This window comes from Rhinoderma darwinii, chromosome 2 (genome assembly GCF_050947455.1).
Source record: "Rhinoderma darwinii isolate aRhiDar2 chromosome 2, aRhiDar2.hap1, whole genome shotgun sequence".
Classification (NCBI taxonomy): Eukaryota; Metazoa; Chordata; class Amphibia; order Anura; family Rhinodermatidae; genus Rhinoderma; species Rhinoderma darwinii.
The window spans coordinates 232,375,945-232,395,180 of NC_134688.1; the positions used below are offsets into that span (position 1 = coordinate 232,375,945).

Genomic DNA, 19,236 nt, shown 5'->3' on the forward strand with positions numbered 1-19,236 from the left:
CTGAAAAAATTCCACAAAAATCTTATGTGTGAGCGTGGCCTTAGCAAGGAAGTGAAATGCAACAACTGTTCCCCAACAGGTTCTTATTTACAAAAATTGGATGTCCAGATGGGGCACCCCCATAAAGTACATGATGACCATCTAAAATATTTTTCTTATTCATTTTATCCATTTCTAATTTTTTCAACTTGGACTTTCCCAACTCTACTACATATTGTAGCACATTTACAAAGACTGGCGCAGTGCCGTAAAGAACTGCTCTTCTGCCCTGTATTCTTCAACAGTGTTCTCCCCTGGTGGGAAATGAAGAACAGGGTACCAGGCATTGTTCACCACCACTTCTCATCCGAAATCTGATTGAGAATGTTTGGTAAATCAGTCCTACTCACACATAACCTGTCAAATCTCTCTCTCTCTCCCCTCTCTCTCCCTCCTCTCCCGTCTCTCTCTCTCTCCCTTCTCTCTCTCTCTCTCTCTCTCTCCCTTCTCTCTCTCTCTCTCCCTTCTCTCTCTCTCTCCCTTCTCTCTCTCTCTCCCTTCTCTCTCTCTCCCTTCTCTCTCTCCCTTCTCTCTCTTTCTCTCTCCCTTCTCTCTCTCTCTCCCATCTCTCTCTCTCTCACTTCTCTCTCTCTCTTCTCTCTCTCTCTCTTCTCTCTCCCTTCTCTCTCTTTCTCTCTCCCTTCTCTCTCTCTCTCCCATCTCTCTCTCTCACTTCTCTCTCTCTTCTCTCTCTCTCTTCTCTCTCCCTTCTCTCTTTCTCTCTCCCTTCTCTCTCTCTCTCTTCTCTCTCTCTTTATCCCTTCTCTCTCTCCCTTCTCTCTCTCTCTCTCTCCCTTCTCTCTCTTCTCTCTTTCTCCTCTCTTTCTCTCTCCTCCCTCTCTCTCTCATCAGTTCTATGTATTTTCTATCTACTATGTGGAAGAGATATCTAAATCTTGGAGCAGGGCACAAAGTAAATCCAGTATAAATAAGGGGATGTATAATGTCAGTGCTCTGAGGCGTGAGAACTCTCATGCCTGCATATTAACAATTAACTAAGGCTTAATAATAAACCCAGGACTACAGCTGCAGAGGAGGGACAGATGAAGGCGGTCCATCCACACTGTGCTGCTACTACACACAACTTCTCTCACATAACTCTAGTCCTGGTGGCTGCTTAGAAGGTGACCGCGTTTCTGGAGCTGCTCCTTCTACACAGCACAAGTCAGACATTACTGGGTGACTGATTCATTACTTCTCAGCTGCCCATTAAGCACTTGGACGTGTCTGGTAGCATCTCAGTAGGGTTACAAAGCATCATCCACGTATCTAGCCTGCAGTACCAGCCCAGCAATAAGCAGCTATGGTTGGGAGGCTCAACCTGCAGGATGTCCCAGATCTGCTGGACATGAAGAAGAAGAGTGAGAGGGTCCTGGACAGTCCGGATTCAGGACTTCCTCCAAGCCCCTGTCCCAGCAACTGGCTCCTGAGCTCAACCTCAACCGAGAAGTCATCTGATCAAGACATCTCCGGCCATACAGTGCAGGTGGTGAGTAGAGTCCGGCCATTGTAAGGTCATAGACCACAGCACAGGCAGAATGACTTTACACCAGTTATTATATACAGGCTGCATGACATTACACCAGTTATTATGTACAGGCTGCATGACATTACACCAGTTATTATACACAGGCTGAATGACTTCACACCAGTTATATTATACAGGCTGCATGACTTTACACCAGTTATTATGTACAGGCGGCATGACATTACACCAGTTATTATATACAGGCTGCATCACTTTACACCAGTTATTATGTACAGGCTGCATGACATTACACCAGTTATTATATACAGGCTGCATCACTTTACACCAGTTATTATGTACAGGCTGCATCACTTTACACCAGTTATTATGTACAGGCTGCATGACATTACACCAGTTATTATATACAGGCTGCATGACTTCACACCAGTTATATTATACAGGCTGCATCACTTTACACCAGTTATTATATACAGGCTGCATAACTTTACACCAGTTATTATGTACAGGCTGCATGACTTTACACCAGTTATTATGTACAGGCGGCATGACATTACACCAGTTATTATATACAGGCTGCATGACTTTACACCAGTTATTATATACAGGCTGCATGACATTACACCAGTTATTATATACAGGCTGCATGACATTACACCAGTTATTATATACAGGCTGCATGACTTTGCACCAGTTATTACGTACATGCTGAATGACATTACACCAGTTATTATATACAGGCTGCATCACTTTACACCAGTTATTATATACAGGCTGCATCACTTTACACCAGTTATTATGTACAGGCTGCATAACATTACACCAGTTATTATATACAGGCTGCATCACTTTACACCAGTTATTATATACAGGCTGCATCACTTTACACCAGTTATTATATACAGGCTGCATCACTTTACACCAGTTATTATGTACAGGCTGCATAACTTTACACCAGTTATTATATACAGGCTGCATCACTTTACACCAGTTATTATATACAGGCTGCATGACATTACACCAGTTATTATATACAGGGTGCATCACTTTACACCAGTTATTATGTACAGGCGGCATGACTTTACACCAGTTATTATGTACAGGCAGCATGACTTTACACCAGTTATTATATACAGGCTGCATGACTTTACACCAGTTATTATATACAGGCTGCCTGACTTTACACCAGTTATTATATACAGGCTGCATCACTTTACACCAGTTATTATGTACAGGCTGCATGACTTTACACCAGTTATTATATACAGGCTGCATGACATTACACCAGTTATTATGTACAGGCTGCATGACATTACACCAGTTATTATGTACAGGCTGCATCACTTTACACCAGTTATTATATACAGGCTGCATGACATTACACCAGTTATTATGTACAGGCTGAATGACATTACACCAGTTATTATATACAGGCTGCATGACATTACACCAGTTATTATATACAGGCTGCATCACTTTACACCAGTTATTATATACAGGCTGCATCACTTTACACCAGTTATTATGTACAGGCAGAATGACATTACACCAGTTATTATGTACAGGCTGCATGACTTTACACCAGTTATTATGTACAGGCTGCATAACTTTACACCAGTTATTATGTACAGGCTGCATGACATTACACCAGTTATTATATACAGGCTGCATGACATTACACCAGTTATTATATACAGGCTGCATGACATTACACCAGTTATTATGTACAGGCTGAATGACATTACACCAGTTATTATATACAGGCTGCATGACATTACACCAGTTATTATATACAGGCTGCATAACTTTACACCAGTTATTATATACAGGCTGCATCATATTACACCAGTTATTATATACAGGCTGCATGACATTACACCAGTTATTATATACAGCGTGCATCACTTTACACCAGTTATTATGTACAGGCGGCATGACTTTACACCAGTTATTATGTACAGGCTGCATGACTTTACACCAGTTATTATGTACAGGCAGAATGACATTACACCAGTTATTATGTACAGGCTGCATGACTTTACACCAGTTATTATATACAGGCTGCATAACTTTACACCAGTTATTATATACAGGCTGCATCACTTTACACCAGTTATTATGTACAGGCAGAATGACATTACACCAGTTATTATGTACAGGCTGCATGACTTTACACCAGTTATTATGTACAGGCTGCATAACTTTACACCAGTTATTATGTACAGGCTGCATGACATTACACCAGTTATTATATACAGGCTGCATGACATTACACCAGTTATTATATACAGGCTGCATGACATTACACCAGTTATTATGTACAGGCTGAATGACATTACACCAGTTATTATATACAGGCTGCATGACATTACACCAGTTATTATATACAGGCTGCATAACTTTACACCAGTTATTATATACAGGCTGCATCACTTTACACCAGTTATTATATACAGGCTGCATGACATTACACCAGTTATTATATACAGGGTGCATCACTTTACACCAGTTATTATGTACAGGCGGCATGACTTTACACCAGTTATTATGTACAGGCTGCATGACTTTACACCAGTTATTATGTACAGGCGGCATGACATTACACCAGTTATTATATACAGGCTGCATGACTTTACACCAGTTATTATGTACAGGCTGCATGACTTTACACCAGTTATTATGTACAGGCAGAATGACATTACACCAGTTATTATGTACAGGCTGCATGACTTTACACCAGTTATTATATACAGGCTGCATAACTTTACACCAGTTATTATGTACAGGCTGCATGACATTACACCAGTTATTATATACAGGCTGCATGACATTACACCAGTTATTATGTACAGGCTGCATGACATTACACCAGTTATTATATACAGGCTGCATGACATTACACCAGTTATTATGTACAGGCTGAATGACATTACACCAGTTATTACATACAGGCTGCATGACTTTACACCAGTTATTATGTACAGGCTGCATCACTTTACACCAGTTATTATGTACAGGCTGCATGACTTGAAACCAGTTATTTTGTACAGGCTGCATCACTTTACACCAGTTATTATGTACAGGCTGCATAACTTTACACCAGTTATTATGTACAGGCTGAATGACATTACACCAGTTATTATGTACAGGCTGCATAACTTTACACCAGTTATTATGTACAGGCTGCATCACTTTACACCAGTTATTATGTACAGGCTGCATGACATTACACCAGTTATTATGTACAGGCTGCATGACATTACACCAGTTATTATGTACAGGCTGCATCACTTTACACCAGTTATTATGTACAGGCTGCATCACTTTACACCAGTTATTATGTACAGGCTGCATGACATTACACCAGTTATTATGTACAGGCTGCATGACTTTACACCAGTTATTATGTACAGGCTGCATCACTTTACACCAGTTATTATGTACAGGCTGCATAACTTTACACCAGTTATTATGTACAGGCTGCATCACTTTACACCAGTTATTATGTACAGGCTGCATAACTTTACACCAGTTATTATGTACAGGCTGCATCACTTTACACCAGTTATTATATACAGGGTGCATCACTTTACACCAGTTATTATGTACAGGCTGCATGACATTACACCAGTTATTATGTACAGGCTGCATGACATTACACCAGTTATTATATACAGGCTGAATGACATTACACCAGTTATTATGTACAGGCTGCATCACTTTACACCAGTTATTATATACAGGCTGCATGACATTACACCAGTTATTATGTACAGGCTGCATGACATTACACCAGTTATTATGTACAGGCTGCATGACATTACACCAGTTATTATGTACAGGCTGCATGACATTACACCAGTTATTATGTACAGGCTGCATGACATTACACCAGTTATTATGTACAGGCTGCATGACATTACACCAGTTATTATATACAGGCTGCATGACATTACACCAGTTATTATGTACAGGCTGCATGACATTACACCAGTTATTATGTACAGGCTGCATGACATTACACCAGTTATTATGTACAGGCTGCATGACATTACACCAGTTATTATGTACAGGCTGCATGACTTTACACCAGTTATTATGTACAGGCTGCATGACATTACACCAGTTATTATGTACAGGCTGCATGACATTACACCAGTTATTATATACAGGCTGCATGACATTACACCAGTTATTATGTACAGGCTGAATGACATTACACCAGTTATTATATACAGGCTGAATGACATTACACCAGTTATTATATACAGGCTGAATGACATTACACCAGTTATTATGTACAGGCTGCATGACATTACACCAGTTATTATATACAGACTGAATGACATTACACCAGTTATTATGTACAGGCTGCATGACATTACACCAGTTATTATGTACAGGCTTGCTTGTCTCTTCTGGACATGACTTGTTCTTTATTGCACTGATGAGCACATCATCCAGAGCTGCAGTCGTGTGTATATACTATGTATGCTATATAGTCTGTGTATATACTGTATAATGTGCATAAATCATATGTATGTGTTATACAGTGTACAGTAAATAATCTATAATATATAATGTGTCTGTATGACCATATACTGTATATATTATATAATATTTTGTATATGCTAGGTATTTTATGTGTATATACTATATATGTTATATGGCATGTGTCTATATCATGTCTATATCATGTAGAATTACATAGTACTGCAAGTGCATTTATTATCTGTGTACTGTAAATACAGTATAATAAAATATGTATATCGATTGTGTATTATTTATATATATATATATATATATATATATATATATATATATATATATATTTATTTGCATATTACTTAGTGTATGTATGTGTGTATGTGCATATACTACACAATATGTATATATTATATCATATTTATATATTCTGTATATATTATATAATTTGTTCTTGTGTACACTCTATATTTATACATAAAGCATATAGTAGTGTTTATATGCTGTGTATAGTAGTTAGTATGTATATACTGCACCAGTCAGCTGACCCTAAATGTCCTTAGCCCCCAGTAATTCACAGCACTAGACAGGAAGGAGCGCACAGTCCTTGTTATTACAAGTGCAGCACATACTGTATAGCAGAGTTGAGCTCTGCAGCTGCAGGTTTATAATGGTTCCCTATGTAATCCATCTGTCTCATCTGGTGAACTTTAACAATGTATTAATTTGTCAGTGTGTTACATACACATCACATCTGTCTCTTCTTGTTTGGGTCTCCTTTCACATTGAAGTCTATGTTGTTTTCACTATTCACATATAATCTTATATATTGGCAGACAAGAATGGACATGTGTACAGCTGGAGATAAACCATATTTATAGCCATCATTTAATATCCACTTTTATGCTTAGTTGTAGAATTAATGCTGGCAAAATAACAATTTACTTGTCAGTTACCTATAACTCAATCCAAAACAGTACTTATCCTACGTTTACCCTTGTTTCGTAAAATGTCTTGTAAAACTGTTATAGAGCAGATCCTCCCTGTGCAAATATCTTGTATCCTCCTGCAGCTGGAACAACATGACTAGTAAATGACAGCTCAGTGCCTGTGTATGAATGGATGTGTCTGTAGAGGACCCACTATGTTGTGCACACTCTGCTGTCATGTTTGGTGTCCATGAAGACTTGTCATCCACTTGTCATGAAAAGACTTCAGTGTAAAAGGTGACCTGGATAAATGGGAGTATATTGTGCAAACAGTGACTCCATGCAGGGGTTGAGGGTGTTGTGATCCAGGGTAAGTAAGTTAGGAAAACTCTCAGACCCCCAAGTTAGTCCACTGTCATTTAGCACAACATTAAATGTTAGTCCCTGTGGAGGGTGGGGGTCCACTGATAAATAGAATGAATGGGTTGACAGCCATGCCCCTTCGGTTCCCTTTCGCTTTTCTTGGTTAGTCTTGGAGATATGAGTAGAAGTAAAAGACAGTATATCGCCTGCCATCAGTTATTTACAGACGAGCTGGTGAGAGCTGGTGGCACAGCACTCAGTACAACGCCATCTAGTGATCGATGGAGAATCCTAATGCTTGGACTTCCACCGTTAGCATATCTGTAAGACATGTCAGAAGGTTTGTGATATGAAAATGATCCTTCAACCTGGGCATAAGTTACGTTTTCAGTTATTGCCCATATTTTCACTTTAAAGAGCATCTCACCAGCACTGACCAGGGCATATTCATAGAATATAAGCACACATTCTACTCATGCTAACTAAGGCTTTGTGCATACAGATCAGTTGATATTTGTAGGAAATTCATTAAAACATAACAGGGGAGATTTATTAAGCTAAATGCGCCAGAATTCTGGGTCAATTTCTGCCAAGAAACTGGCATACAAGACTTGTACTAGTTTTATTTTGTGTTTTAGACACTTTTCGTGCCTCACTAGACAGATTTAATATTGTCTAGAAAATGGGTGGGGATTAGTGAAAAGGGGGCATGGCTTAAATACGCCTAACATGTCTAGCGAGATGTGCCAAATTTATCATACAGCGTGCCCCACTGTGATAAATTTGGCATATCTGTCTGCCTTGATTTGTTTTCAGCTATGTTTAAGACCGTAATAATAAGTCTGCCCAAATGAGTGCTGAATGCTTTAAATAGAGTGGAAGAGAAAAAGGAAAAAGTCTGACTGTGTTTTTTCATCGTATACAACCCCTTTAATATTGAAACTACAGACGATCATCTAATACATGGACGGCCTAAGTCCTAGAGCATAGAACAACCTATTTAAGCTCCAGTCAACGGAGATTGCTGGGAAATCACTTTGTAAGTACTCGCTTTCTCTGCAGTATTGCATATAGGCCAATGAAATCAATAGGTGCTTATGGTTTACACTGGATTTTGGGAAATCTCTGGAGTGAAGTAATGGAAATAATAATAAACAATCATAGCATAAGGAAATAAATGTAAATATATTCTATACCTTAGAATAAATATAATAAAACAAAGCACATTTAGTCTTTACAAGTCATACTTTGAATTGATTTGCGAACACTTGGGGGCTGCAGCAGTAGGGTATGCGCTTATCTATAAACATACAGTGGGATACATCATCTATACAGACAAGGGTGTATAAAGAGACAATCCTGCAGACATGATCCCTCCAGTATTCCTCTACAATTCTTTTCTATTTTAGTACTTTATTTTCTTGTCCTACTATAATTCTGCTGGCTCATCGTGACTCCATAATGTTTTACTACCACAAAGCAATAGGTTCATTATTTATTTTTTTACATTTTCATTTCATATGTACTTCTGACCACATTACAGTGATGTAACTTCTATCTAGTTTTTATATTCTAAATTATTAACGTCAAATCCAAAGACTAAGATTATCCAGAATATTATGTACATTATTATATATAGGAAAGGAACATGTTAGGCCCCATGCACACGAACGTGCTTTTGCGGCTACAATTCTCTCGAAAATCCACAGGAGAATTGCGGCCCCATTCATTCCTATGGGGCCATTCACACGACCGTGGTTTCCACGGTCCGCGCATGGCCCCGGAGCCCGGACCACAGAAAGAACGGACATGTCTTATTACGGGCGTTTCTGTGGTCCAGGCTTATAGCAAATAATTGCCACGGCCATGTGCACGGCCCATGATTGTTGGGGGCGGCTTGCGGGTGACATTCCGCCCCCGGCCGACCCGAAAATCACGGCCGTGCACATGTCTACGGTCGTGTGCATGAGGCCTTAATGTTACTGAAGTAGAAGGTTTGGTGGAGTAGCAGTCAGACTGGGCATACCCCACTTTGATTAAGTAGATCTGGTGTACACAGTAGAGGTGTGTGCCCAGAGGCTGTACAGAGGCACGCAGAGCGGCTCTGTACTGCGGAGCCATAGGCCCTCTGTATGCCACTGAATAGTGTTCTGCATTCTTCTAGGTAGCAATATCTCCATATTACGGCATTTTTTTTTTGGCAGATTTATATGGCATCTAAAAGAAAACATGCCTCTGTATGAAATTGGAGGCATGCGGTTGTACAGTAGTGCCCCATAAAAGTCTATGGGTGCTGTATTATGGCTCTTTACAACCTTGAGATTATACTGAGCCGTAATAGGCTTGTACTTACTCCTGAGGCTTGTTCGTTCCACCTTGCTATTCCAGTAAGGGTATATTCACACGGCCAAATTACGGACGTAATTCGGGCGTTTTACGCCTGGAATTACGTCCGAAATTACGGCTTGAAAGCGTTGACAAACATCTGCCCATTGAAAGCAATGGGCTGACGTTTGTCTGTTCACACGAGGCGTATATTTACGCGTCGCTGTCAAAAGACGGCGCGTAAATAGACGCCCGCGCCAAAGAAGTGTCATGTCACTTCTTCAGACGTAAATGGAGCCGTTTTCCATGGACTCCATGGAAAACCAGCTCCAGTCACGTCAGTAATGGACGCGGCGTTCAAGCGCCTGCGCACGCCGTTATGGCTGAAATGACGGGGCTGTTTTCTCCAGAATACAGGCCCGTAATTTCAGCCGTTATGGACGCTGCCGTGTGAACATACCCTAATAGGAGAACCTGCTGCTTTCTCACCCATACTGGAGAAGAAGGTCCTTCTCATTTTTTTTTTAAGGAGGATTTTTTTTTTTTTTTTTGAATTGATCATTTATCAATTAGATGTTGTTGTTACAATTATCACTATGTATGATTATAATCTCTGAGCTGAATAATAAATGTTTTGTTTAATCACTAATGAAAAGCTCTGCAACTTTCTATTATACTTTGTATTTCAATTCCTCAAAATGTTCATTTCTGCTTGATTCCAGTGAATGGAACTCTTTTATCTTGTTCTCAGCTGGGAGTTTGTAACAATTGCATCGAGTCTAGGTAATTTGGTGTGATATAAACAGCTTGGACCCTAAACAGATACATTTTACCACCACTGATACACTTTAGCAAACTATCAGGGCAGGAAAGACAGCTGTAGACATGCTGCTGATGAATTTAGCTCACTGTTGTCTAGACTGGATACAGTAGTAGCAAACCCTCAGCTGCAAGACGTATTAGTTCAGAATGGTTTTACAGCATCTGGATGTAAGCAAGAACATTCCCATACTTGCAAAATAGTGATCTTGTAAACGGTGAGGAATTGAGACACAAAGAAACTTTTGCCACCACACACATTTTTTCATAATGTGGCCTTGGATTATTAGGCCTCGTTCACATCAGTGTCAGGGTTCCGTTGATGGCTTCCGTTAGACCTTTCCCGCCTGGAACACATGAACGGAAAGCCAAACAGAAACCATAGCTTCCGTTTGCATTACCATTGATTTCATTGCTTCCGTTGCAAATGGTTTCCGTTTGTCTCCGTTCTGTAAGGTTTCAATTTTTTCTTAGCAAAAACAATAGCGCAGTCGACTACGCTATTGTTTCCGCTAAAAAAAACAGAAACCTTATGAAATGGAGACAAATGGAAACCATTGCCAATGGAAGCAATGAAATCAATGGTAATGCAAACGGAAGATATGGTTTTCGTTTGGCTTTCCGTTTATACGTTCCCCTGACGGAAAGGTCTAACGGAACCCAGAAGCTCATGTGAACGGGGCCTTATATTATTCTTGACTCAAGAAAATGGTTAGCAAAATTTACTAGGAACCGGCTGTGGTACATCATGTTGTCAGTGGCAGTAAATATGACTCAGTTTTTTATAGCTCTTATATACTTGTGGAATATGACATCATTTCATATATTGTGTACAGCACATGCTATGAATTGCCTTGATTTCTGACAGTATAGATTGTGTCTTGAATTTTACATTGATTCTTCCTGGATTGGTTTTATTACACACGCTTAGTAAACAGCATTTTTTCCCACCCCTAAAATGTTGTTCTCTACTATGTAGTATTAAAGTAATAACAGCTTTGTAGAAGTAGATTCTGAGACCATCATATTGTGAAGAATTAGCACAGCGCAGACACCCTTTCCTTCATGCCACTTGGTCTTTCATGGTGATCTTGGGATTCCAGATTGTAGGGTCATTCTGTCGGCTGTCTTTATAAAATAGATATTCTTAATTGGAGTCTGTCACCAGAAATTGGCCTGTCAAAGCAGCAGCACAACGGAGCCACTCATCAGAAAAATGAAAACAGCGTTATATTCAGGAGAAGCTGCACCATATTACTGCGCTGCTGCTTTTATAGGGCCATTTCTGATAAGCAGAGTAATCATTATGGTAGATCTGATCAATGTAACATGGCGGCCCAGGTAAGCCCCATCTAAAGTAACAAAACAATAGAGGACTTATGTATTTAGGGTGGAGTTACCTATTAAAGTATTTCCTGCGCTTGCTGTTCTGGGTGTACTTTGGTTGTAGGACCGGCAGCGTTGCAGCTCCTATTTCGGGATTGTTGGTACAAGTCAATACATTGTGGGTAAAAAGGTTACAAGTTATTTCTAGCTTGTGGATAGTGATTCTGTTCATTTCCTTTATCAGAGGTGTAGCACTGCTTTCCTTTTCATAGCTTGCAGGTGTAGCCCTGGCTCTAACTTCCTGGGTGAGGGCACCTTCTTATCTAATCTCTCCGCTTTGGAGGTATAAAGCACAGAGTGTGTTCTTGCTGTGCGAGGGAGTGTGCTGCACAAAGTCTTAGAAACTGGCAGACCTGGCTGAACTGGGGGCGACAATGAAAGTTTTGCCTGAAGTGCACAGCTGCTTCTCTGAAAGTGGGGTATGTTATGTGCGCCATATTTTGAAACAGTGTTACTTTATTAATATAGTGGCAGGTAGTCAGTACTGTTCTGTATAGATTCACATGTTTGGCTAACTTCAGTGTTGTGTTGATGGTATTTTATATAATCGTGATAATCATGATAGTATACGAGTGATTAAGCTCCTCCCTTTGTGGTACTTTTAAAGGGGTTTACGGATTATTACAATTGAAGGCCTATCCATAGGATAGGCCATCAATATTAGATCTGTGGGATTATTGAATGGGACAGTGGTGCGATACCTTGCACAGCAGCTAAAAATGCAACGGATTAAGAGAACCATGTAAACAATGAAGAGGAGCGCCACATCCCTTTCAAACAGTGGATCGGCGGGGGTGCCGACTGTCAGACCCCCCCCTACCGATCGAATATTGATGGCCTATCCTGAGGATAGGCCATCAATTTTACTAACCCGGATAACCCCTTTAAGGAAGTTTTATGTTTTCTGTAAATACTTTGTGTTTCTACTTACTACCATTTTTAAGATCTCAGATTGCTGTCAGTGAATACAGGAAACATTATTGTTACATTCAGCAGATGAATACCCATAGGCTCTCCTTAGATTAGTATTTTGTCCACACTTATGACTTTGGTTAAAAAAACTGAGCCAAAAATTGCACAAATAATTGCATCAAAACTGTGTGTGATACTGGCTTATGTGGCATTTTTCTGATGGCAGAAAGTATCCGTCTGCCTCAGATAGCCTTCCTTTAATTCAGATTTCTATAGTTTTACCAGGCAGAATAGCTATCTGCTATGCTATTGTACTCTGAAATAAAATATGGAAACCTAATGGATCTCATTAAAAACAATGGTATCTGTCATGATTCAGTTTAGAAAAACAGATCCATCACAAATGGAAGACTTGGCACAGCCAATGAGATCTGAAAAACCAAGGCAAAGCCCTTTCATTTTAGCGATCTGTGCAGGTCCAAGTGGCAGGATGCCAACTGATCTGCATATTCTATTGATATGCCATAAATATATCTTGTGGAAAAACTCTATTAACTAACATAATGTTGTTATCAGACATTGTTTCTCCCTGTGGACAACTCTTAGCATATACGTAGTGTTTTTAGATAACCTATAGTCTGTACTTCATTGTGCTAAAAAAAAGCATGTCCAGTAATAAGTCAGGCCATATTCACATTTGTGTTGTGGCTCCTGTTTATAACGCTCTACTAAATCCTTCATACGATGGACACCTCAACAGACCCCATTGACTTCCATACAGTGCTAGTGTTCCCGACAAATCTGCCGGGACTGCCGACGAAGCCTTTGATGTCAGTATGAACACAGCCTTAAAAACGTAGATGAGTTCTGTCCTGGAGAGCTATTTTTGCTATTCTGTTTGTTAGGTTGAATAGATTTTAGGAGTGATATTGGACCTATTTATTGGTTCTATTTCAGGCAGCTGTATCAAGCCTTTATGTCAGAAGATCATGGAGCAATGAGGATTGTGGGGGCCCCAGAATTTATTAAATTAATGATGAATTCACTTTCTAATAAGGGGCTGTCGTCTAAATTATATAAATCCTATATGAGGCAGAGGTTGGTAAGGAATCCAGGTATATCCAGGAAGTACTGGGAAGAGATTCTAGGTACTAGGGATGGTAGAAAATGGCCTCTGATATTAGGGGGTCTCAAAAAAGTGTCAACCAGCCTGGCCCATAGGATATAACAATTTTTTATTGTTCACAATCAACATTTCTCCCTGGCCAAGATAGTCAAATTCTATGGGCATCAGGAAGCCAGGAGCCCTAAATGTCATAGTCTAGAAGCTGATAACCTGCATCTACTATGGATGTGCCCAAAAATAAATATGTTCTGGGGAGAGATCTGTAATGATATTTTTGGGATTTTTCAAGTAAGAATATCTCTAGACCCTTGGATTTGTTTATTGGGAGCTCTGGAGGTAGAAGAGCGGTATGTGGGGAGAACTATGGCAGTGGGAAAATTACTTTATTATGCTAGGAAGTGTATTTTATTGAATTGGAAGAGTAAAAGCCCTCCATCGGTAGATAAATGGGTTAAATACACCAATAGAATTATAATGTTGGAAAAGAATGATTTTAGAAAGAAGGGGAAGATCTCTTTTTTCTTCTCAAGTTGGGCCCCTTGGATTCAGTGTCGGTTTGAGGCACTGGAAAGGGAACTATTTGAGGCGATGTAGCGGATGGGGAGGAGAAAGTGGTTTGGAGATATTATTTATTATTGAAACATTTATTTTTTTTTCGTTTGGGATGGTGGTTTATAATGTTTGTCATAACTGCTATGATGTTTTGTGAAGAACCTACGCAGCTGTACATTGTTGGTTCATATTTTTTTGTGCTGAGTTAAAAGAAAAAAACAAAACAAAAAAAAGGCGTGTAAGACAAACCGTTATTTAATACTAAATGTGCCTTAACTTTCAGCAAATATCATTTGTCCAGATAACATTGTAAGCCTGATCAGGCATGTGTGTCGCCTCCGCAGGGCATTCAGCACTTGTCTTTTTGTTACTGTTTTCAGCAGTGTGTATTTATATTACGCTTCCAATTTGTCAAAAAAAAAAGTGTGTTCCTTTCCAGAAACCTGCTATGTTCCCACTGCTGCTTTTCGGCTTGTTTCCTAAAAATAATGGAGTGTATTATGTTCTAGGAAACATATGTAACTCTTTTAATGATATCTCCACCTGATCATAGGCTAGTTAGTTCTCATTACTGAAACTAGAAGGGATATCCTTCAATTGTGTCCATTTCTGAATTACTTAGGTTACTGCCAATACTTACTTTTTAGAAGCTTTGGAAAATTCAAAGTTATTCCTTTTTCCTGACTAAAAATATTGTCAACTTTCTTTATCACTTAGGCACAACTCTGTACAGTAGCTTTGAGCAGCTCCTCCTTGGTCGGTGGTGCATAAAAGCATCCGCAAAAAGTAGCATAGATAAAGTTAAAAAAACAAGGATATCTGGGCGCTGCTAGATGAAGGACATAGACTGTAATCCTTGAAAATTTTATAGGGCTACGCGTTTCAACACCGAACAGGTGTCTTCCTCAGGCAAGTGGAACTTTAGCAGAGCTAGTAAAAGATACCATCATTACATTTTTTTGTGTCCAAAAACACTGGCAAGATTTTTTCTGCTTGTTAAAAAACTCGATGTGAACTAGGCCTAAATTCATGCGTTACCAAAGATTTAGCTCCAGCTTCAAAAGCGAATCATTCTAATATAAATGAAGCAAAGACGGCATGTATAATTGAATTTAATTTCAGGTTCCCAGTCCGCCTGACAGCAGACTACAGTCTGTTCACAGACTATGCCAATAAATGTCCATTATAAATGTACACAGATCATAAAAAGCATACTCCATGCTTACTAAAAAATTCTCTTAGTCATAGCATAGATATGATAAAACTTGCTAGACATGTTAAACACTTTTCTTATCCTTACATCACCTCATGGCTGGCAGACTTTACACCAGTATTTTGTGCCCAAAAAAATGGCACACTTCAGTAAAAAATTTGGCACATATTAAAACTCCCCATAGCCCGTCCCTTTTACTAGACACTTTCCAAAACCATGTCAGAAGGTGCAAATGTGTCCAAAACACACCAAAAATTTGCCGCAAGCCATGTACGACACTTTTTTGCCACATTTTTCTTAGCAAATCTTCACAATAGGTTTTTTTTTCTCTAAATGTAGCGATTTCGTTTTTTTAAAACTGCCCTGGAAGCTGCTATATTGTAGATACACCCTTCCTTCCTGTATTGTATGTATATACAGTACAGCAAAGTGTGTTTTATAACAGCTGAAATGAATGACAGTCAATCGACAGAGAAATGTCATAGGTTATTACAGTGTCCAGGAAGTGATGGAGCCCAGCCCCATCTCCCAGCCCAGAAAGTGACAGAGGGGATGCATACAGAGCCTTAGCTGTCTAAAAAGTGTTGCTAACCTGTCTTATCTAGGACTCTTGCAGTATGACAGTTAATGTCATTCATTTCACCACCTTCTAATGATAATGACATGACTTTCGCAATCTATACGGCAAAGCTGCAGAAAATAGGAAGTGTCAACCTATAGTGTCTGCTCTAGTGGCCAGTGTGAAAACTCAAATATGTCAAGATTGTTTTTTATTTGTATAGTCACAAAAAAATAAAAAATAAACACCAATTATTTATTTTTTTATAAGAAAAAAATATTTAAATATTATGTTATTTTTTAATTCATTCCCTTTAAGTGAGACCCCTTAGGACTTGCTGTATATGTAATTTAGTAATATACTACATTATGAAAAATAAAAATAGATAGATAATATTCTATAGATAAATAGAGGACAAATATTTACTGTCCATCTATGTTACATCCATGATTTTTATCATTTTATGTAAAGTTAACGCGCAGTTCACATAAGTAAGAAAAATTAAATGTATTTTTAACACTTTGTAATTTCTCAATTTACAATCTTTTGAATTTAATTTCAAATGTTTTATTTTTATTTTTTGCTGAGTTTTGTGATGTTTGGTATAGTACTACATACTGTATGTTTTTTTCATAGAGTACATCCCCTTCACTAAGTCTGTCAAGCAGTTACACCCCACGACTGTGTCCTCTGTCATTTGGAGAAGGTGTGGAGTTGGATCCTTTGCCACCCAAGGAGATAAGGTAACACATTAGCACGATAAAGTAGTAATTCATTGCACATTCTTCTAACACAAATATCTAAATATACAGTCGAGTCACATTATTATGACCACCTTCTACTTTTGACATCGGCAGCGCGTAGCCCATAAAGTAGGTGATGTGTTGTAGGTTGGCTTGGTGGGTATATGAGGTGTGTGCAATAGGCTGTCTGAACACATATCACTCGTTATTGCCATGGTAAATGGGGCGATTTATCAGAGTTGCAAAAGGGATGATTATTGGCTTTCAGGCCAAGAGTGGCAGTTTTTTTTCGAACAGCGCAGTTGTTGAAAAGTTGTTGGTTATTCCTATTGCACCAATGGGAATAACCGATGTGGAAACTGCAGAGCTCAACGTGCCATTGATGTGAGAGGTAAACATTGGCTAACAATGTGCACTAGAGCTGAACAACACGCTACAGTGGGGCAGCTCACCGTGAAAATCAACCAGGTGGCTACCAGACGTGTGTCTAAAACAACAGTTCAGCGTACCCTACTGCGAATGGGGCTCCAAAACAGACGGATGGTCACTGCTCCTATGCTAACAAAGGTGCATCGGAAAATAAGGCTTCAATTTACATGGCAATATCGGAATTGGACCACTGATGATTGGCAAAGGGTTGCCTTCTCCAATGAGTCACATTCTCTGCTTCATCGAACGGATGGACGCTGGCGTGTCAGGTGAGAAACATTAGAGAACAAACACCCTGCGACCATTGCTGGAAGAACACAAGCTGGTGGCGGCAGGGTTATGATCTGGGTAAATTTTTCATGGCATTCTCTCATCCATGTGGACGGCACTCTGAACTGATTTGGGTATGAATCATGCAGATCACTTCCACCCATACATGCTGTTTGTCTTCCCTGGGGCAGATGGAGTCTTCCAGCAAAACAATGCGACATGTCACATGGCTAGAAATGTCCGAAAGTGGTTGGAAGAGCACGACCAAGAATTCCAAGTACTTCCCCGCCCCCTAATTCACTAAACTTGAACCCAATTGAGTATCTGTGGAACCACCTCGATCGTCTTGTTCGCTCTATGGATCCTACCCCCCACGCACCCTCCAGCAAATGTGGGATCCACTGAAGTCAGCATGGCTCCAGATACCTGAGACAACCTACGGATGTAGCCATCTTTATTTTGACTCTGTTAACTTGCTGCAGCGTGATATCACACAAGAAAAGACAATGAAAATTCATTGAAAAGGTCTAGATAAAGGATCTTGCCACTGTTTATTTAATGCGTTAAAAGTCAAGATAAAGACGGCTACATCTGTACCAGCACCTTTTATTGAGTCACTCCCATCCCGTCTAGCTGCTGTCTGTGCTGCACGCGGCGGTTACTCTGGATATTAGCTAGTGGTTATAATAATATGACGACTGTGTATTCACAGTTTAAGGTGAATTTAGGCACCTATTTTTGAACACATTATAATTTTTTGTAATTACAATATTTATTAAAGTTCACCTTTAGACAAGTTTGGGCCAATAGCTATAACATCTAAAACCCGGCGAATTTGTAATATATCGTAATTACCTATTCCTTTACCTTGTATCTCTGCTGGGTATATTTGCGGCTGATGTACAGAATTCAGAGATTAACTCATGGATTCTGACTACGGTTTCCTCTGTAGTCAGGTTCAGTAGAAGTTAACATTAGGCTCCTTAGCACATAGTCAGTTCCTTCCAGTCATTGATGCTGCAATGGCATTTCACACAGCAGGACTTAGTGGCTGAGAAGAACCATCTCATCAGCAGCAGGGAGAAAGGAGACTTTAAAGCCTAGATTGAGAGGTGGTGGAAAGAAGTGGCTTTCTCAGTGTAGGGGAGACCAATCTCACACAGCAGGTAGGAGGAGATGGAGAGTATGTTGTATGCACTTTGCAGTGATCACACAGTGATAACACAACAAGAGAGAGGGGAGTGTTTGCGGCACATATCACTTAAAGGGGTTATCCGGGAATTTTATATTGATGGCCTATCCGTAGTATAAGCCTTCAATATAAGATCGGTGGAGGACCGACGTTCGGCACCTCCGCCGATCAGCTGACAACAACCTATCAAAAAATAAACTATTTGAGTGTAAAATTGAATCTTCACTTTAACCCCTTCACGACCAGCCCATGTAGATTAACGGGCTGCAGTGCTGGGCTTTTGTCCTGCAGCCCGTTAATCTACGTGCTGTCAGAACAGAGTGCACAGCGCTCTCCCTGTGCTCTGAATCTCTCAGCACACACTCCTGCAAAAACTGCTCCAGACATTTTCTGCACAGTGGTTTGACA

At 39.7% G+C, this 19,236-nt stretch overlaps 1 protein-coding gene across 1 annotated transcript in view; it reads left to right on the plus strand.

The window, feature by feature from the left end:
• The first annotated feature begins 1,148 nt into the window (after window positions 1–1,148).
• Window positions 1,149–19,236, plus strand: part of RFLNB (refilin B) — a 31,696-nt gene continuing 13,608 nt past the window's right edge. Inside the window, exons 1-2 of the mRNA XM_075850404.1 lie at window positions 1,149–1,528; window positions 16,831–16,937. Of these exons, the coding sequence (XP_075706519.1) occupies window positions 1,343–1,528; window positions 16,831–16,937 (293 nt within the window). The 5' untranslated portion in view covers window positions 1,149–1,342. The remainder of the gene's footprint in view (window positions 1,529–16,830; window positions 16,938–19,236) is intronic.